General features: G+C 39.1%; 1 protein-coding gene across 1 annotated transcript in view; it reads left to right on the forward strand.

Annotated features, from left to right (window-relative positions):
- LOC104076229 (disco-interacting protein 2 homolog C) overlaps positions 1 to 17099 on the forward strand; it is a 96614-nt gene that overhangs the window by 28695 nt on the left and 50820 nt on the right. The window contains exons 4-7 of the mRNA XM_009577022.1: positions 292 to 501; positions 6822 to 6953; positions 8285 to 8404; positions 9333 to 9530. Of these exons, the coding sequence (XP_009575317.1) occupies positions 292 to 501; positions 6822 to 6953; positions 8285 to 8404; positions 9333 to 9530 (660 nt within the window). The remainder of the gene's footprint in view (positions 1 to 291; positions 502 to 6821; positions 6954 to 8284; positions 8405 to 9332; positions 9531 to 17099) is intronic.

Consider the following 17099-nt stretch of genomic DNA (forward strand, 5'->3'; position numbering starts at 1 on the left):
TTCAGAAGATTCTCAAGCCACTTAGTAAAGGAAGACTCTTCTATTATCCTTATTTTTGTACAATAATACATAAGCCATGGCCTTAGAGCAGGAAAACTCTCTCGGTGTGGAGTTAGCAATTGACTTCATTTCAGGGCTTTCAGTATTACAGACTTTTCTTATTATGTTTGCCTACCTTCATGAGTTTTTCTTAATGGCAGTTATCTTTAGATTTGTAATATGAACATGCCTTATTTCTATTAAGAAAACCCAAAATGGACTGCAAGTTAACAGGCTGTTTTTAATTACTAGATACTTCTTCTGGTTCAGAAGATGAAGGCTCCGTACAGGGCGACTCCCAGGGAACTCCCACCTCAAGTCAGGGGAGTATAAACATGGAACATTGGATCAGTCAAGCAATCCACGGCTCTACCACGTCAACCACTTCCTCCTCCTCAACACAAAGTGGAGGCAGTGGTGCTGCACACAGACTAGCTGATGTTATGGCTCAAACGCATATAGGTTAGTATATGGACGTTTTGAGTATGTCCAGTTTAACATGCATTTTGTCTCTCACATTCAGCTGATGCTGCTATATGAAGTCTTATATAAAAGTCTTTCCTGTGCTTTTTCTTCTTTCCTTTTTTCTATTTACATATGTTATATGGACAGATAGTCCTACGTTCTTATTTCATGAGAAAATAAAAAAAAAAGTAGCAATCTAGATTTTGGGGTAAACTTGTATTGTGGCAAACAGGGTCTAGCTGTTGGCTCCCAAATATCTTAAAATGTGCAGTTGTATGACTTCCATTACTTAGCACTAAAAAAGATCTCTGTAGGATCCATCAGGAAGGAAAATCAGTGCATGCAGCTTTAGGGATTGCTTGCACATGAGTTTCCCCTACTGCTGCACCATTTTAATTACATAGTTTGAGTGATTTTTGATATTTCTGTTAACAGTAGGTCCTCTTAAATGTATTTTTTTCTGCCCTTAATTGAATCTAGAATACTTGGGCTGGGATATCTAGCTATTATAGTCCTTGGGAAAGTCTATTATATACCTCCGAAGAAGAGATCTGTTATTATTAGTAGTAGCTTGTTTATATCCTTTGGAAAGATCCTAGGAAGTCAAAGCTTTCCTTCCATTAGGGCTAAGCTTCACCGACATTAATTATTTCTGAATATTGTGCCGTTGACATTAGTCTTCATTAAAATGAGGCAACTATTTGATTAGGCACGTGGAAAGCAAGGCTTGTTTTCCTTTCATTCTCCAGTAACTGCTGTTTATCATACAAGGCATCTGCTTTGGGTGCATTCTTGCTGGGGCTGTGTATTTTGGGTTGTCTCACTGAAAATCTGTTGGAATCTATTTTGGAACAGATAAAGCAACCTTGCTACTGTTCTACTACACATATGAAATGCAGTTTTGTGTGACTGTTCCTCAACTGATCATTCCTTTTCAAGTATATGTAATGAGATACATGAAAGCATCTTAAATGTTCCTGATTTTATGTGCTGGAACAGTAGTCTGTATCCCTTTTTTTTCGCTCTGAGTATAGCTTGATGTAACACCTGTGATTTCAGATAAGTAATCCTCTCACCATGGTCTGGAATTGCTGAATTGCAGTCAGGGGAAGAATTTCTATTGTATTCTTAAATTCATGCTAAATTAATAGCTTAGAACCTTGTTTTAGAAACACATACACTTCTGAACACATTAATCATTGCATTTGGTTATTTTCTGTGACTTCATCTTGAAATGCTAGAGGAAATTATAGCATAGAGAATTAAATTTATCCAAACCCTAAAAGGTTGCATTACTCACACACCAAGTCTTAATGTGTCTTTAAATATAGCTTCTTTATAATGTGACATTTCAGTAATTTTAAATCTGGCACAGTAAGTCTTCTTTTATAATCACTGAGTTTGCGGTAAATAATACAGCATTTATAGAGCTAAATTAAGATGGCAGTATTCTACAGAAGAGGAAAAATACTACTTCTTTTACTTGTTTTATTTTGCCTTATTGTTGTTAACTGGAAAGATCTCTCCTTCGAAGGAAGCAGTTAAGCTTGCCTCAGTGTATATATATTTTTATTCATTCTGACAATAAGATACCTTAAATTGCATCTCTAGCTGGGCAGTAGTTGTGATGTAGTAATCTAAAGGTCATTTGGATACAAAATATGAGCGATATCTGCTAACAGATTGAGACTGTGATCTTAAGGTTACCATCAGTCATTGTTGCTAAGATCACTGGAAATATAAGAGAAGCTGCATAGATGATAACTATAAGATGTATTTCTTCATGGGTGAGTTGCTTTCTGTGAGAATTTGAAATTAAATGGCTCTTTTGTTTCTTTTCAATCTGAGGAGGTGGATTTTGCATTTAAATGTATTCTAAGAGGTAATTTGAAGTAATTTGAAGTATTCCCACAGATAGCCTTGCTCTTTCAGAGGCAATGTGCCAGTGATCATAGATGAATAATTCTCTTTGGTAGGAGAGAAGGTGAGAGAGAAGAATAATCCTGTTCTCTGAAGCTCCTCAGCTACTGGAGACAATTTGTTCTTTATCACAAAGAACGTATATTCCCATGGCTTGATGTTTGTTCGGTCCAGGGAGTTCTCCAGAGACAGATCAGCCTGCAAAAGAGATATCATCTCTAAATATGTAAGGACATACTGCCATACTCTGAAGATGCCAGTTTTGATAAATACAAATTTAAGGGGCAACAGGAAAGAACTTTAATGATAACCAAAAAAGCCCTCCATTCTCATATCCACTAGGATTTTACCTCCAGAGTACATCACAGAATCAAAGGGAGATTTTTCCAGTTTAAGTACTGTAATGCAGTCCTGAGAAGGGATTTGATAAAAACCTTTGGCTATAATATAATCAGAGTTCAGCTTTGTGGATCATTTAGATAATTTGCAAGGCTATTATATGCTTTTAATGTTATACTGTTCATTTAATTTGGCTGCTTCTGCTGCTCTGTTATGGCCAAAGTTCTAGTTTAGGATTGATATCCTTTAAATATTTATTCTCAGCTTTAAGACACATAGGTGTCTGTCCTAAGCTACAGCGAGAATCTTCAGTTTGGCATAGGTATCACAATTGTGTTGGGTAATTCTTGAACTTAGAGGTCAAACCAGTGAAATCTGTAAAAAATATCTAATGTTCTGACCCATCTTTGGGTCAGTACTGTATATATTTCTAAGATCTTTAAGCTTTCATTTGTCTGTATTATATTTTTTGGATCTATACATATATAAAAATCAAGGAGAGAAAGCACATCCCAAAGCTCAGGAAGTTCATGTAATGAAAATCACACAGTGCTTACCTATGATTGTAAATTTATATAAAGCGTTAAACATCTCACTACAAAATTTTGATCCTGTAGGTGCATTTAATGTTTCTTTTGTATGCTTCAAATATGTTTATGTTTGAAAATCAAAGGCCTCTCTCCAAATCAAAGGCCTCTATCCAAATTAAAGGCTACACAGATTTCTAGTAAAGTAAATGCAAAAACATGTACCATAAAGCATGACTGATAGTTCTCTGACAACCTTAACATTCTTACGTGTTCTGAGGGGGAATATTAACTTATAATACAGGAGACTAGTTTAAAATAGTCTCTGTCACCTGGACATCAATACAGGAGAAACCCAGCTGATGGAAGAAGCCACAGCTCTGACTCTGGATTTTCCGTCCCTGACAACCATAAGAGCCAGCTTGTTTGGGAGAAAAAGCTATGTTTTCTTCAAGTATAGTACTGCAGGGATGCTTTTTGAGTTCCCGGAGACTTTTCAAATACACAGTGCTTATGTGTGCTTCCAAACTTCCACTGGAAAGTATTCCTCCACCTCTTTGTTTCTCCTCAAACATGGGGCTCTATCAATGCACATGCTCTATCCCTATGTGAATGTGCTCTGCATTGTCGTTTTTTTCTGATTTTCATGAAATGGGGTAAATTATACCACTTCAGTGGCAGAAATGAAGAGAGCCTTAACTGGAAACAGCTGTTCTGTCTGTGATCTTCTAATGCAAGAATATTGGAAGAGATGGGAAGAAGAGGTGATGCAAATATGTAGTTTGATGGAGGAAATGCTTTGAAGTCCTGCAGCTGTCACAGTTACTACTTTTTAGTCAACAGATGTGTCAGGATCATTATTCTTAACTAAACCTCAAACAGTGCTTCAAGTTACCTGACATAAGACCAAGCAGCTCTATACAGATTGTGTCCATAGTCTCAGCCTGGCTTGACTATTCTATACAAAGAAGGGTACATTTCACATAACATAACAATTACCTTTTTCTTTAGAAGTCATTCAGACCAAATTTTTGTCTGTATGACTTTCATTTCTCCAAGCCTGACTCTGAGAAGGGAACCAACTGAGGATTTGTAAAGCTAATGGATGAAACCTACAGCTGTAGATATTGCCATGATAAGACATCTGTTAAGCAGACACTACAAAGGAACACAGCAAGACAAACCTTAATGTTCCTCTTCTGCTAGATAAGGGTTCTTCTTAATGGAAATGTAAATAGCAGATGGGCAGCCAGGGTGCTAAAACCCCACTCTTTGGCCAGCCAGTGGTGGCCACCTTGGGAAAAGAGTTTCTTTTAGGTAATGTCAAGTGCCAGTGCTGCTTGTTCAAAAGGAAACCCTTTTACAAAAGAGCGAAAAGCTGCTTTCTCATGTTATTTCACCCTACTCGGCACCATGTGTTACAAAGGAGTATTTGGTTTCAAGTGTATACATCTGAAGAGAGAGCATCTCTGCTCTGTGGTGCTTTGGATCACGTATCTTCTCTCCCACACGTTTAAAAAAAAATAATCTCAGTGCTAAAACCTGAAAGGAGATACTTTAACTCCTATTCAGTTTGCCTTGTAACGTTTGAAAGATGGAAATATTTCACTGGAAAGATGAAAACAATTACAGCTAACTTTAAAAATACTTTCCCATGTTACTAATAGCTGACTAAGTACAATTATTTTCTTAGTCATGATCTCCTCTCCTATTTGCGTAGCAAAACTGCATTATAAGTAAAAGATAAAAAGATAAACATCAGCATTTTTTAATTGACTTAGTTATTGAGTAATTCAATCATGATCTATAAAAAGCTCTTGCCACTTAGCAAGAAAGGGCAAAAATTGTGCTGAGTCTAAAATAGTTGATAATGACAAGACATCTAAAATGAAGACATTATTCAAACCATTGCCAGCATAAGCTTCATTGTCCAAGCTATTATAGTTCAGCTGGCCACTTACAGCGTAATACAAGGTGTTTGTTTCAGTAAAATTATAACAATGGATGTGATCAGACTCAAAAGGCTCAACTGGACATGTGTAGGACACAAGATGTTTTTGAGTTGCATGATAAAAGCCATCTCATGTTTTCCTCAACCAGATACTGTGGTTTAGTGATAAGGTTGAGTCCTTATGATGTTCATGAATATAAACATTAAATAACAATTACAGACATTAATATCATATCTTAATTTTTCGTGATGATTGTCCGTCAAATGCTACCTTCAAATGAGAAGTATGCAAAATAGGCATCTAATAGAGCATCTTGTTACTGGGTAGCCATAAAAATTAGTTATCTGTGTTGATGGTGCATGAATTTGGGATTGAATGCACAAGAATTACTATGATCCAAAGTTCAAAACTCATGAAAATGCTTTATAATTACATTTGAGGTGAAATTTACTGTAGAAGTTGGTGTTACAGTAGAGTTACAGCACCATAATGCTTATAGGACAGATTTAATAAAAAGCGCATCTTGAAAATAGTATCGGAACAACATGAAGTTTTTGCAGAATTTTTGCATTTTTAAAGACTCTTACCCTATTGTAGAATGGAGTGCGTTCCTCTTCACTTCAGCAGCAGCAGGATGAAGACCTGCCTTCTTTTGTATCTCAGAGGCTGCTGGGGATCATTTATGTCAATCAAGAGAGAAGTTGTTATTTGCTCATGGTATTTATCTCCATCTAACCTAATGCTGATAAAAACCTGGAAAAAAATTATGGGACAACCCATAAAAATAGTGCAAATACGTAGGTAATACAGACTCAGAGTTGAAAACATGGGAAAACAAACTGTGGTAGCATGCTGAGTTATCAGGCTGTGAAAGAGAAAGATTAGCTCTGTGGAATTGTTTAGCAGTGCTGGCATGAGTCAGACCAAATTGTGTTTGCCTTCTGGAAGGCAAGTCTTTATTATGTGGAAGAATTGAAATAGCTCCGTCTAAAAATAATAGACAAGCAAGTGTCCATGCAGAACGCAAAGTTCATGTTTCTTTACATTTTGTTTCTTTCCCCTGGATTCCAACTCTGATATGATTGATTTTTTTCTGAATATACAAACAGATTCCTTTCTTAACTAAAACTGGCATATTCAAAATACAGAGGTCGTAAAAGGGATATGCATTGGCACTTGGAAGTGATTGACAACATGTGTATTCTTTTTATTTAGAAAAACCGATGCGATAATCTACCAGAAGTATATTTGTCTGTGTCTTTTCTTTTTGAGGCTGTTCAAAAGCTTTAATTTCTTGTAAAATAAAATGTCAGTGGAGAACCTACAACCTTATTGTAGCTTTTTTTTAGCCTATTGCTTATATGATTGCAGATACACAGCCCCTGTTTTAATCAGTGGAAACTTTATTTATTAAAATCATGCTGTACATTATAGTTGTATACATTCATTTTGTGCATTAACTTTAACGCCTGTTCAGATGTTGGGAAAAAAATCAAATGGTATCCTTTCCTCTCCCTTTGCTTTTCTGCCCTCCAACACTAGAGGTACACGGTTAAACCTTTTAACTTATTTTTCACAGAAAATCATTCTGCCCCTCCAGATGTTACCACTTACACCTCAGAACACTCAATACAAGTAGAAAGACCACAAGGATCAACGGCACGGGTGGCACCAAAGTATGGAAACGCTGAACTTATGGAGACTGGTGATGGTACGTCACAAAGCAAAACTGGATTTTTTTTTGAGTATTGTAACCTTTTTAGTGGTTACTGTACGCATCTGCTCTTTGTTTCTTCTGGGCACTTTTCACTTATAAACACGTACAAAGTTGCAGCATCTCTGCAGTCCTAAAATAAACTGGTATAAATGAAGCCAACATAGAGAAATACTTCTTAATCAGCAGAGGTGATTCCCTGTAGAAATTGTTTGGCAAAAGAAAGCAGTGAATCTCTTTAGATCTGCTTTTATCATGCTGCCTGGTTACAGCTAGTCTGTTTTTTAAATGGCAAAGAAAGTGGCGTGCTAGGATGGCTACATCTTGAAAAGCGACGTGTTTGAAGTTTTATTTTCTGACTACTCTTTTTGGAAAAACAGTTATTTGTAAACCTTTCTTATTTACTGCTCCTCTTTTCTAAAACTTATTAAACAATATTTCAGCAAGGTGTAGAATTGTTGACCAAGTGTATCGCATCTAAACTTAGCAGCTTCAGCTCTAAAACCCACTTGGTAAAAGTTTTGGAGCCAACTGTATGGAAGGGTAGGAAGTTGAAATTCCTGCAATGCAGTGACAGAAAACTATTAGTTCAGGAACAGATGACATGAACATTGCAGAGGCTTTGCACACAACTAGGGAAAAGGAAGGGGGAGGTGATTGATGGGATTATATTATAAAAGTGCCCCTTGCCCCATGCTCCTGTTCAGAATTGTGTTTTTCAAAGTGCTGTGTGGGCAAGCACGCTCCCTTTGGAGCTTGCTGGCTGGTGGGATTGGCCGTAGGGATGTTCAGAGAATACAGGGTCATGCTGAAGTAGTACAAAGATGTGGACCATGTTTAAGATGGATACTGGACAGATGTCCACTAGAGTGTAAAGAGCAAGCCAGAATAAATGATGGGGCAGAGCCTATGACCCACACTCTGTGCTGAGCTGTGGTCTAGTCAGACATTGTTGGTATGACCAGTGATCATGGGGAGAGCCAGTGCCTGCCTTCTCACAGACCATTCCAGTGCCACCTAGAAGAGTTCTCTAAGGTTACTGACAATTGCTGTAGGGAGCTTCTCTCCCTCAGTCTATGTGCTGTTTCCCCTCTAATTTTGTAAGCTCGCTCTGACATTGTTGTATTGTTTTTATTTAAACTAGCCGTCATTGTTCCTTTTTGCTGAAATGATCTTAATGTCTTAATGTTGAATACTTGAGTCACGGTATGGCATGAAACTGTAGTTGTGGTGGCCTTGCAGTCCTAGACATTTTCTTACCCCACTTAACGTCTGGTGGCGTTTGACATAGCGGTCAACTGATGTCTCCATTGATCCCTGTCCTGCAGGAGTACCAGTGAGCAGCAGAGTGTCAGCAAAGATTCAGCAGCTGGTCAATACACTAAAACGGCCCAAACGACCACCATTACGAGAATTCTTTGTAGATGACTTTGAGGAATTGTTAGAAGGTAAAATGACTGTTTTTCAAAAGGTTTGGGGATCTCTTATTAAAACTGTAAAACGTTTGTCTTGCACATTGACTTTCTAGAAAGCTAAGTAAGCCCTCCCTGCGCTGGCAAGTACCAAAAAGCATCAGTATTCAGTGGAATCTGCCTCTGGTGAGCTTGGATGTAGTGCTGTAGAGTCAAAAGTCTCTCTCGTTTGCTCAGCTCCTGGTTCTGCTTGCAAAGAAACAACAGAAGAGAGCAGAGGGAAGCTTTGCTTTGAGAACATTCAGCTGTGGGTTAAGGCCATTGCTTTTGAACACCAGTATGAGAAAAACTGTCAGTGAGGAAGCATGTTAAATGTTTTACATATCCTTTGTGTAACAGAGAAGCATCAAAAAAATGAACTAAATGTAAGATAGAAACAAGGATAAAGTCAATAAATGGGATTTTTTTTAAGGAGGCCAGTGCTTTGAGAATTAAGATTTACCAGGATGTGGAGATTTAAATAGTCTTCATAGTAGTTTATAAGAAATCACTGTAACAGAACATGACTTAAGTCAGTCTGTTACTGATGACTTGTTTCAGTAGTTCTGCAGTTCATCTCATTACTGCATTTTTGCCAGGAAAAAGTATTCTCCATCTCTCTTTAGGAATAAAGAAAGGTTGATTATTTTGAAGATAAAATATATGCATGCTGCCTCAGCAGTTTCTTTCCCTGCTTGTAGAGCAAATGTAAGGATAAGCACGTGTATTCCTGAGATGTTTGAGTTGCTTCATCTCTTAAAGTTAAAAGTTAATTATTCTGTTATATTTCTCTGTTGCTTCTCAATACCTTCTAACGTTATTATTTTCAGGATATTTTACAAAGGTAACTTATTCTCTTGGTTACACAGGTGTACACAAGGTATAGAATTTACATGGTAACTGTATATCTTTTCATAATCATAAGTTCAACAGCCAGATCCAAACCAGCCAAAGCCAGAAGGAGCTCAGATGTTGGCTATGCGTGGGGAACAATTAGGTGTGGTTACAAATTGGCCGCCTTCTCTGGAAGCAGCTTTGCAGCGATGGGGGACCATCTCACCAAAAGCTCCTTGCCTAACCACTATGGATACTAATGGAAAACCACTGTATATTCTCACTTACGGTGAGCACTCTTCAAACTCCTTGTGCTTTTATATATTGTATACAGTGTCTATGTGTATAGTAAATGCATAAATATACAGTGAAAAAAGCCCTCCAGTGATACATCTGTTCCATTGCTGAGTAGGGTAAGACAATTCTGAAGTTGTTGGTGTCTGAGTATGGATTGCTGAGATGTTACAGTATTATTTATTTCACAAAGAGGAAAAGAGCTGAGTAGATACACCCATGGAATCACAGATTATAAATTAAAACCACCTTTTAAATAGAAATACATCCTAGGGCAGATTTTCCTGAAGATTAACGTCTAAATCCATTGCCCTTGGATGTTGCCCAGGCTTTGTTCTGTAAAAGCAGAACCTGGTATATATACAAAATCCACCAGCTTCCTGAAGAAGTTAAAATAGGATTTTTTCCCGTGTTTTACTGACATTGTAGTAAGTGTGATTTGAATTATTCCTCCTGATACGTAGTTGTACAGCTAGCAAATGTACCCCCTTGAAGTAGATTTGCCAGGATATATTTCAGTGTGATCTTTGGTATGTTGATATAGTTCAATGTGTAGTGCCTGACAATATATTGCAACCAAGCCAAATAAAAATAAACATGAGGCTATCTCTGACAAATAACTCCTATATAGCTTCTAATTTTGAGATGCTCAGGGGACATTTGGGAGATGTTCAAAGGAATTATTATGAATAACTGTCAAACTTTGAAAGCGAGTTGGAACATTTCTGTATGCTATTGATATGGATATAAAAAAATATTTTGCTTTTTTTTATTTCTACCTTCTCAGGGACCTAGAGTTCTGTGCAGAGAATGTTTTTACATGCTGTGATACAGAGGTCTGTCTGTTTTGTTTAGTGCTGAATGCTCCTTTCCATTCAGGAGTCAGACAGAGTGATGGTCTGTGGCCGAAAAGATGTCTGCTGCAAGTTTGGCATTGCAAATATAGTTAAAGGCTTTTAAAGTATAACAGAACCTTTGAAACCGAAGGTCATGCATGAAACATTTTCCCTTCAGGTACCTTAGAGTTAAGAAGTTACTTAAATTAGGGGGCAAACATATGATTCACCATTGATCAACGTTTTTTTTCCTTAAGGATATTTACTTGGAACTAGAGAAGAATTTTAAAGTTTGCAATTACATGTTTGCAGAAGAGCAATTCATATCATTTACTGAATGCCCCAAATAAATTGGATAGAACAGGAAATTAAGATGTTAGTGAAAATCAGACCATTTTTCTGATTACGGGATTCTGTCCAGAGAGTCTGAGCATATATCCTGCCTTGCCTGAAGGGCTGTAGGCTGAGCAGATCAACCTAAGGAACTCATCCACGTGGCTCATGGAGCCACCTAGCCTGCTTCTATGTCCTAAGCTAACTCTTTCCAAACCCTCTTCTAAATTCTCCAAATCCCCAGAAAAATGGGACTAAAATTCATGTTTTCATTACTTTTATTTGGTAGCACTCTAGGATATGGTTTTTGCTGTTGCCTTTCAGTAGTTTCCTGAGGTTAGGAAAAAAACAAATCTTTTTTTTCTTTTTTTCACTTTCTTTTTATAGATAAAAGAAATCACAAACCAAAACATTTCATAAGAGATTTAGTGAATTCTCTGCTGGCTAGATTTCAAGCTGACATTCTTCTTCATGGGAAATGTCCATTCACTGTGCCATAGCAGTTTTCTTAAATGTCAACTGCTTTTGAAGTACCATTAACATTACAGCCACCTGCCATTTTATTGGTGACTTTATGAATGATTTTGCTGTAGCTATTCCACCTTTCATGTCTCTAATATTTTCTAGCAATTGTGGGCATGGCATTTTTTAAAGTTGAACATTAATAGACATTAAGCCTTGAACTCAGCAAAGACACTCTTATTAATGAATTTTTATCCCTGTGCATAGTTCCACGGGCCCCGGTGGTCATAAACTTTTGAAAGATGAGCTTAACCCACAATCCTACCACATGGTATTAATGTGACACTTCATCTCCTTGTGTGCATGCTATGATCAGATGACTAAAACTTTAAAATATCAACACTGAGGACTTTAAGTAGCCTCTGAGTTTGTACCTCACACTTATTTTCAGGTTCTTTGCCAATTTAAAGAAACACCATGTTCACTGTTTTGACAAACATTCAAGAGTTTTAAGAATAATTCTGAGTTTTTGGAGGTTCAGTCTTTGACATGTTACCAACATGGTCACTATGCACCTCTTCTTGAATATTTTACCTCTGTTTACTGTTTCTGCTTCAGTCTCTTCTCACACCTTCTTGTATCTTCGTGGAAGTCCCCTTCATTCATCCTCCAACTTTCCGGTTAAGAGGAGGCTTCTGCATGATGTCTTTTGATGCCTACTTTTTTCATACACAACATCTTCTGCAGTTTCTTGTCTCTGCATGGATGAATTGCAGGTTTGCTTGCTTATTCCAGACTTCTTTCCATCTTTCCAAACTGGATTCCAGGAGCGTCTCTGTAACTGTCAGCTAGGTCATAGCCCGTCTGAGTAGGAGTACTTATTCCCTTAACACGAAGCATATTTATCTCCTCCTTTGTGAATCATTGTAGACAATATTCCCATCCTGCCCATGACTCGGTCTGTAACTTGAGTATCATACATGAGCCGGACATTTCTTTAGTTTTGTACAGCCGTTCTGTGTCCAAACCTCGCAGGTTATTCTGGGAGCAAATACTTTCAAATGCAGACCTTTCGCTGCATCTACATGGCGAAGTCTCATCCCATCTGTCACCTTAGTCTTGATTCTTACAGCAGGCTCTCTCTGGTCCTGAAAAATGCCGTGTTGTCCTGTTGCATCTATCCAGGATGCTTTCATACTTCCCCTTGGTGGCCTTGCATGCTGAAAAGGAGCTCTCTGAGAATCCACAAAATTCTCTTCCAAAGCCTTCCTCACAACTCTTTTGCTGTCCTGTCCAGAGACATCTGAGAGTGGTCAGACCGATGGCCAAGCTATGATATGCCATAGCAGACAGCAGTAGATTGGTGTGATAAGACCACCTTGTGTAATTTACTGGAATGAATTTCCCTAGCTAACAGTGGCTGATGTTGATATGATACAGTTAGTGTGATTTAAGTGGTGAGTGCTCTAGATTGGCATGTGCTGTTGTGCGATAAGGGGAACTAGTTTAAAGAAGTTATTCTTTCAGCTGTTGCTTAAAATCATCTCTGCCTTCCCATTGCTCTGCAGGAATTCATCTAATTTGTAATGCCTTACATCTCCTGTGTCGTCTTTGGCATGTTTTGGGGGCTTTTTGTCTTCATAGCATGTCAGGACTGTTTTCCTCCATGTGTCTCAGATTACTGTAGATAGAAGAAATTAATAAATGTGCTTGTAGACTTGATCTTTTTTCCAAGCAAGTTTTTTAAGCAGTTTTCGTCAGTTCTTAAAGTTCTTCTCAGTGCCCCAGTTGTAATCTTTATTTAATTTTGTACTCAAAACTCTTAAACTCTTTCTAATGAATGAAACACTATGAATGTTACTTATTTCTAAAATATTTTGTTCCTCTGGGAACTTGGTTAAGCAGAGAACATCTCAGTTAAGTTATTCACAGTCCCTTTATAAATCAAATCACTGAATATGCATAAATTGAAATGTCTGAGATATGGGAAGGAAGGATGTCTTTATCAGGTTTTATGTAAGTCTGAACGCTGACTAGAAACGTAATATGTGCTTTGAGGAAAAGGAAGACCATCTCTGGCTCAGAGAGTTAATCAAAGTAGTCAGGCATCTGGTTTTGGTATTGTTGGTATTAATAATGAAGCGTTTAGTGATTTCTTAGAGGAAAAATATGACTAAAGGGCAATTAAATCCTATATAGTACTTATGCTATCACAGTTACTTTTCTAAGAAGATTCAGAAGAATTCTAAGAAGAATCAGAAAGACTGGGGGAAAAGTAAAAAGCTGAAAGTAATTTGGGAATGAACAAATTTTGAGCTTTCTTATTGTAACCATTGTTAAAAACAACAAAATGAGTACCAGTTAACTACATCTGATTCAAAATATCTCATTTCCTTTATCTAACACTTTCTGTAATCAGATTTTTTAAAAACCATTTTCAGTAGCTCTATGTATTGTTTCCCGTGTCAGAGGCCTCTTGGAGACAGCAAGGCTAACAAAAAAGAGCAGAGAAGGCTCTCTGGATAGAGAAGTAATTTTTGTTTATGCATTGGGATTCTGTGGAGAAAAAAATGCCTGAAAAATGGCATTTTTTTCAAATGAATTGCCCATTAAGAAGAATACTCAACGCAACTGTAAACATTTTGAGGCCAAAGTCATGCTGCCTTAGCAGAGGTGATGTAGCTTATACTGGAGATACCATGAGACGGCTGAAACTTAACAACAGACCAAAAATAGCCAGCCCCAAGCCATGCTGCACCTGGCTTGCGACCCGGCCCCCCACGTCCTCTTGCTGCGAGAATCTCCTAGGCCAGGAATTTCACAATTATCGGGAGGAGAGAGAGGGAACTGAGATTCTTCTAACCAAGTAGCTACATAACCAGACATTCCTTATCTCTGAAATAACTTGGTGCTTGCAGAGGTATGGATAGTCATGGTTCAAGTCCCTAGATAGATATCAATCTTATGATTGTTTAATACTTTAAACCTTTACTTCTTTAATAACAAGTCAGAAAATTACTTTAAAAAATCTGTATTACAATCTATGATTAAGACTGGAGTATCAAGCACTGTAATAGCAAGGTTACCTCTATTCTGAGTGTATCTGGAGTCTTTTATTCTCTGCAACAGAACATTTTCGTTATTTTTCTTTGGATTTTTTCTCCCAAAAGACAACAACTTCATTTGCTGCTCAGGGTGGATCTAAAGAGTTTTTGAAGAAAGGGTTAACAGAGCAGCAGAACTGCGACTATTATTTTGCAAAGTAGAAAAAGTGCCCCTTTACCTGCATAGCATTAGGAAGTTTGCCATTTACACCAGATTTAATAAATACTCTTGTTTCTATTTAATGTAAGAAATGTCATACTGTGATATTGAGAAAATGAGTATTTGACAAAATTATTTGCAGTTAAACTTTGGCAGTCTCGCAGTTGCTGTGCACGAAGATTGGTAAGCGACCACTGATTTGGCTTTGTTGAGTTAGTGCTGTGTGGTTCTGAAAAGCGTCCTGAAGATGATAAGGAAATTGATTGTGGTTTGTTTTCTCTCTGAGTTTTCTTCCTGATCCAGTCTCTTATAACCTTCTTTACATTCAACACAAACGCATAGTCCTTTTAGAGATTTGTGAAGGAAGAGGAAGGGGATTTACTTCAGTGTCATATGGAAAGCATCTAATTTTTGTGAATTGATCCCTTTTTGTGTGGTTTTAAGACCTGATGGTTTCCTTTACCCTCAAAATGTGTTGCTTAACCAGATGGGACTGGCTACTAACTCACTCCAGCTTGCTAAATTTTAGTTGGTAAAAGATACTGCCCTGTGAATAGACTGTTAAAAAAAGAACAAGACTGAATACAAGTGAAATGTAAAATATGTGGTTGCTAGTGTAGATTTGTTATTATTCAACTAAATCAAAATTCCAGTGGCAAAAGAAAAGGGACTTGCCCCACACAGGTGGTAACAGTGTTTGTCACAGCAGCCAGAAAGTGAGATGCTGTTTTCCATCCTGTCCTACCGAGAATATCTGCGTACACAATGTCTGCCAGATATGGCTCAGCTTCAGAGGCATAGTGGTACTTGCTGATACTTGCTGGGCAGTGGGAACACTCAGCTTAGTTAGCAAGTGTGTGAAGAGCGTTAAAGGTGACTTGGCCTCCCTGGGTAAACATGCTGCTAGGGCATACAAGTCTGGTAGCAGCACTCTAGGCAAGCGACAGAAGTGGCTAAGGAAGATACGATCATCTTTAGAAGAAGAAGATTTATTTCAGTAAATGCTTAAGTGATTATAAGTTAGGCAATGATAGATGCAGAGGAAAGCTTAATTTCTTACCATCTTGTGGATTTACACAAGATCTTGGAAAGCAGCATCACAGCAGCTTGATGGGAGGTAGGAACAAGGTTATATTTTGTAGTAGGGGCAAGGTGTGTGTTAACTGGATGTTGTTGGGTTTTGTTTTCCAAAATCAGCTTGGGAAACTCTTCTATGGACACCTACTAGTCTGCTTTGTTTGGGAAATAGTTTTGTGACCTGAAAACTGAGGGGTAATTCAGGTACTTAAACATCTAGTGCCCCGCGTTACCCACGATGTGTGTGTGTGACTGGCAGACATGGCACAGGGTCTGCAGAGCCCGGGCCCCTTCTGGAGGGTACCCTCGTGCCTGAAACACCACTGGACGCTCAAATCTCTCGCTAATGACTTACCTCTGTACATGACTTACCGATTCTTCATTTTTAAATGCAAGAAAGTAGCTGCTCATGTATGGCTGGTGAGCAGATCAGAGCCTGGCAGGGACAAATCCTCTCCCTGGCGAGGCTGGTAGGAGTGTTGTTCAAAAGGACCCCGCTGCGGTGGGGACGCGGGCAGGAAGGTGAAGAAGAGGAGGGCTCACGGGGTCTGGTCTTTAGCTGGGGAAACGTCGAGGAAGCAGCAGCAGTGCTGGAGGTTCCTGCACCCAGCGGCATGTGCTCTGCCGAGCTGCAGGCCGGGCCGAGGGCAGCTTTCTGCTGCGGCGGCGTGGCTGGAAGAAAGGAGCTCTGGCACTGAGCTGAAACACGGGCTGGTCCACTCACTACTGAATGAAACTGTTGCTTGAGTTTCCTACATCTGCCCTCCTGTCTTCAAGCCAACTTCAAGAACTTCAAGATTAATGGCAGTGTGTTTATCTGAGGAGGACCGGTGCTTCATTGCACTCCGGCTGAGGACAACGGGGCTTATCCTCAGCGGCCCCAAACAGCCAGATTTCCGCTGTAGCCCGTGTGACGAAGATGGTTTACCCCCCACAGGGGTCAGCCCGGTGGCACTAAGCCCTGTCTCAGAGCGAAAGCCGTGGATGAAGCACCGCTGGCCTCCTGGCCAAGGCCTCCCCCCTGCTGCGCAGATGTGGCACTGCCTGGAGGTCGCGGCAAGGTCACGGCATCGGGATTTGTGGGAGAGGTTTTAGCAGTCGGCTTTTTCCCAGCGACGTCTAATCTCTCAAGTTTGCAAAGGAAGAATTGCACTGAATTGCAACCTAGGCAGAACCAAGGAAGGAAATACTTCAAAGATTTCCTTCTTTATAACATCCTCCGTTACTGAGGGCTTTCATCCTGCGGTCGTGGAGTCCTTTGTATTTCTCAGTGATGTTGTGGGGACCAAACAGCCAAGGTGGCAAAATAAAAGCACAGTTCATTCCACCTCTGGTCAGAAGCTTGTGCCCCATCCAGCAGCCACAGATCTGGCCCTGATGATTCACACATTCCTGGCTCCAGCTTCTGGATTACTGCTCCCTTTGTAGCCCTTTTTTTATTTATTTTTTGGAACACAGCTATATACCCTGGAAGAAAAATTACAGGCTTCCTGTTGAACACGATCCAGTTCAAGATCTGCACGGACTTCGCTCTGCCTGCTTGCGAGGGTGCCTCGCGGGCTGTGCCTGCCGCTGGCTGGCCCTGCCCCGGC

The sequence above is a fragment of the Fulmarus glacialis genome, unplaced genomic scaffold (genome assembly GCF_000690835.1).
Source record: "Fulmarus glacialis isolate BGI_N327 unplaced genomic scaffold, ASM69083v1 scaffold9724, whole genome shotgun sequence".
In the NCBI taxonomy this organism is placed as follows: domain Eukaryota; kingdom Metazoa; phylum Chordata; class Aves; order Procellariiformes; family Procellariidae; genus Fulmarus; species Fulmarus glacialis.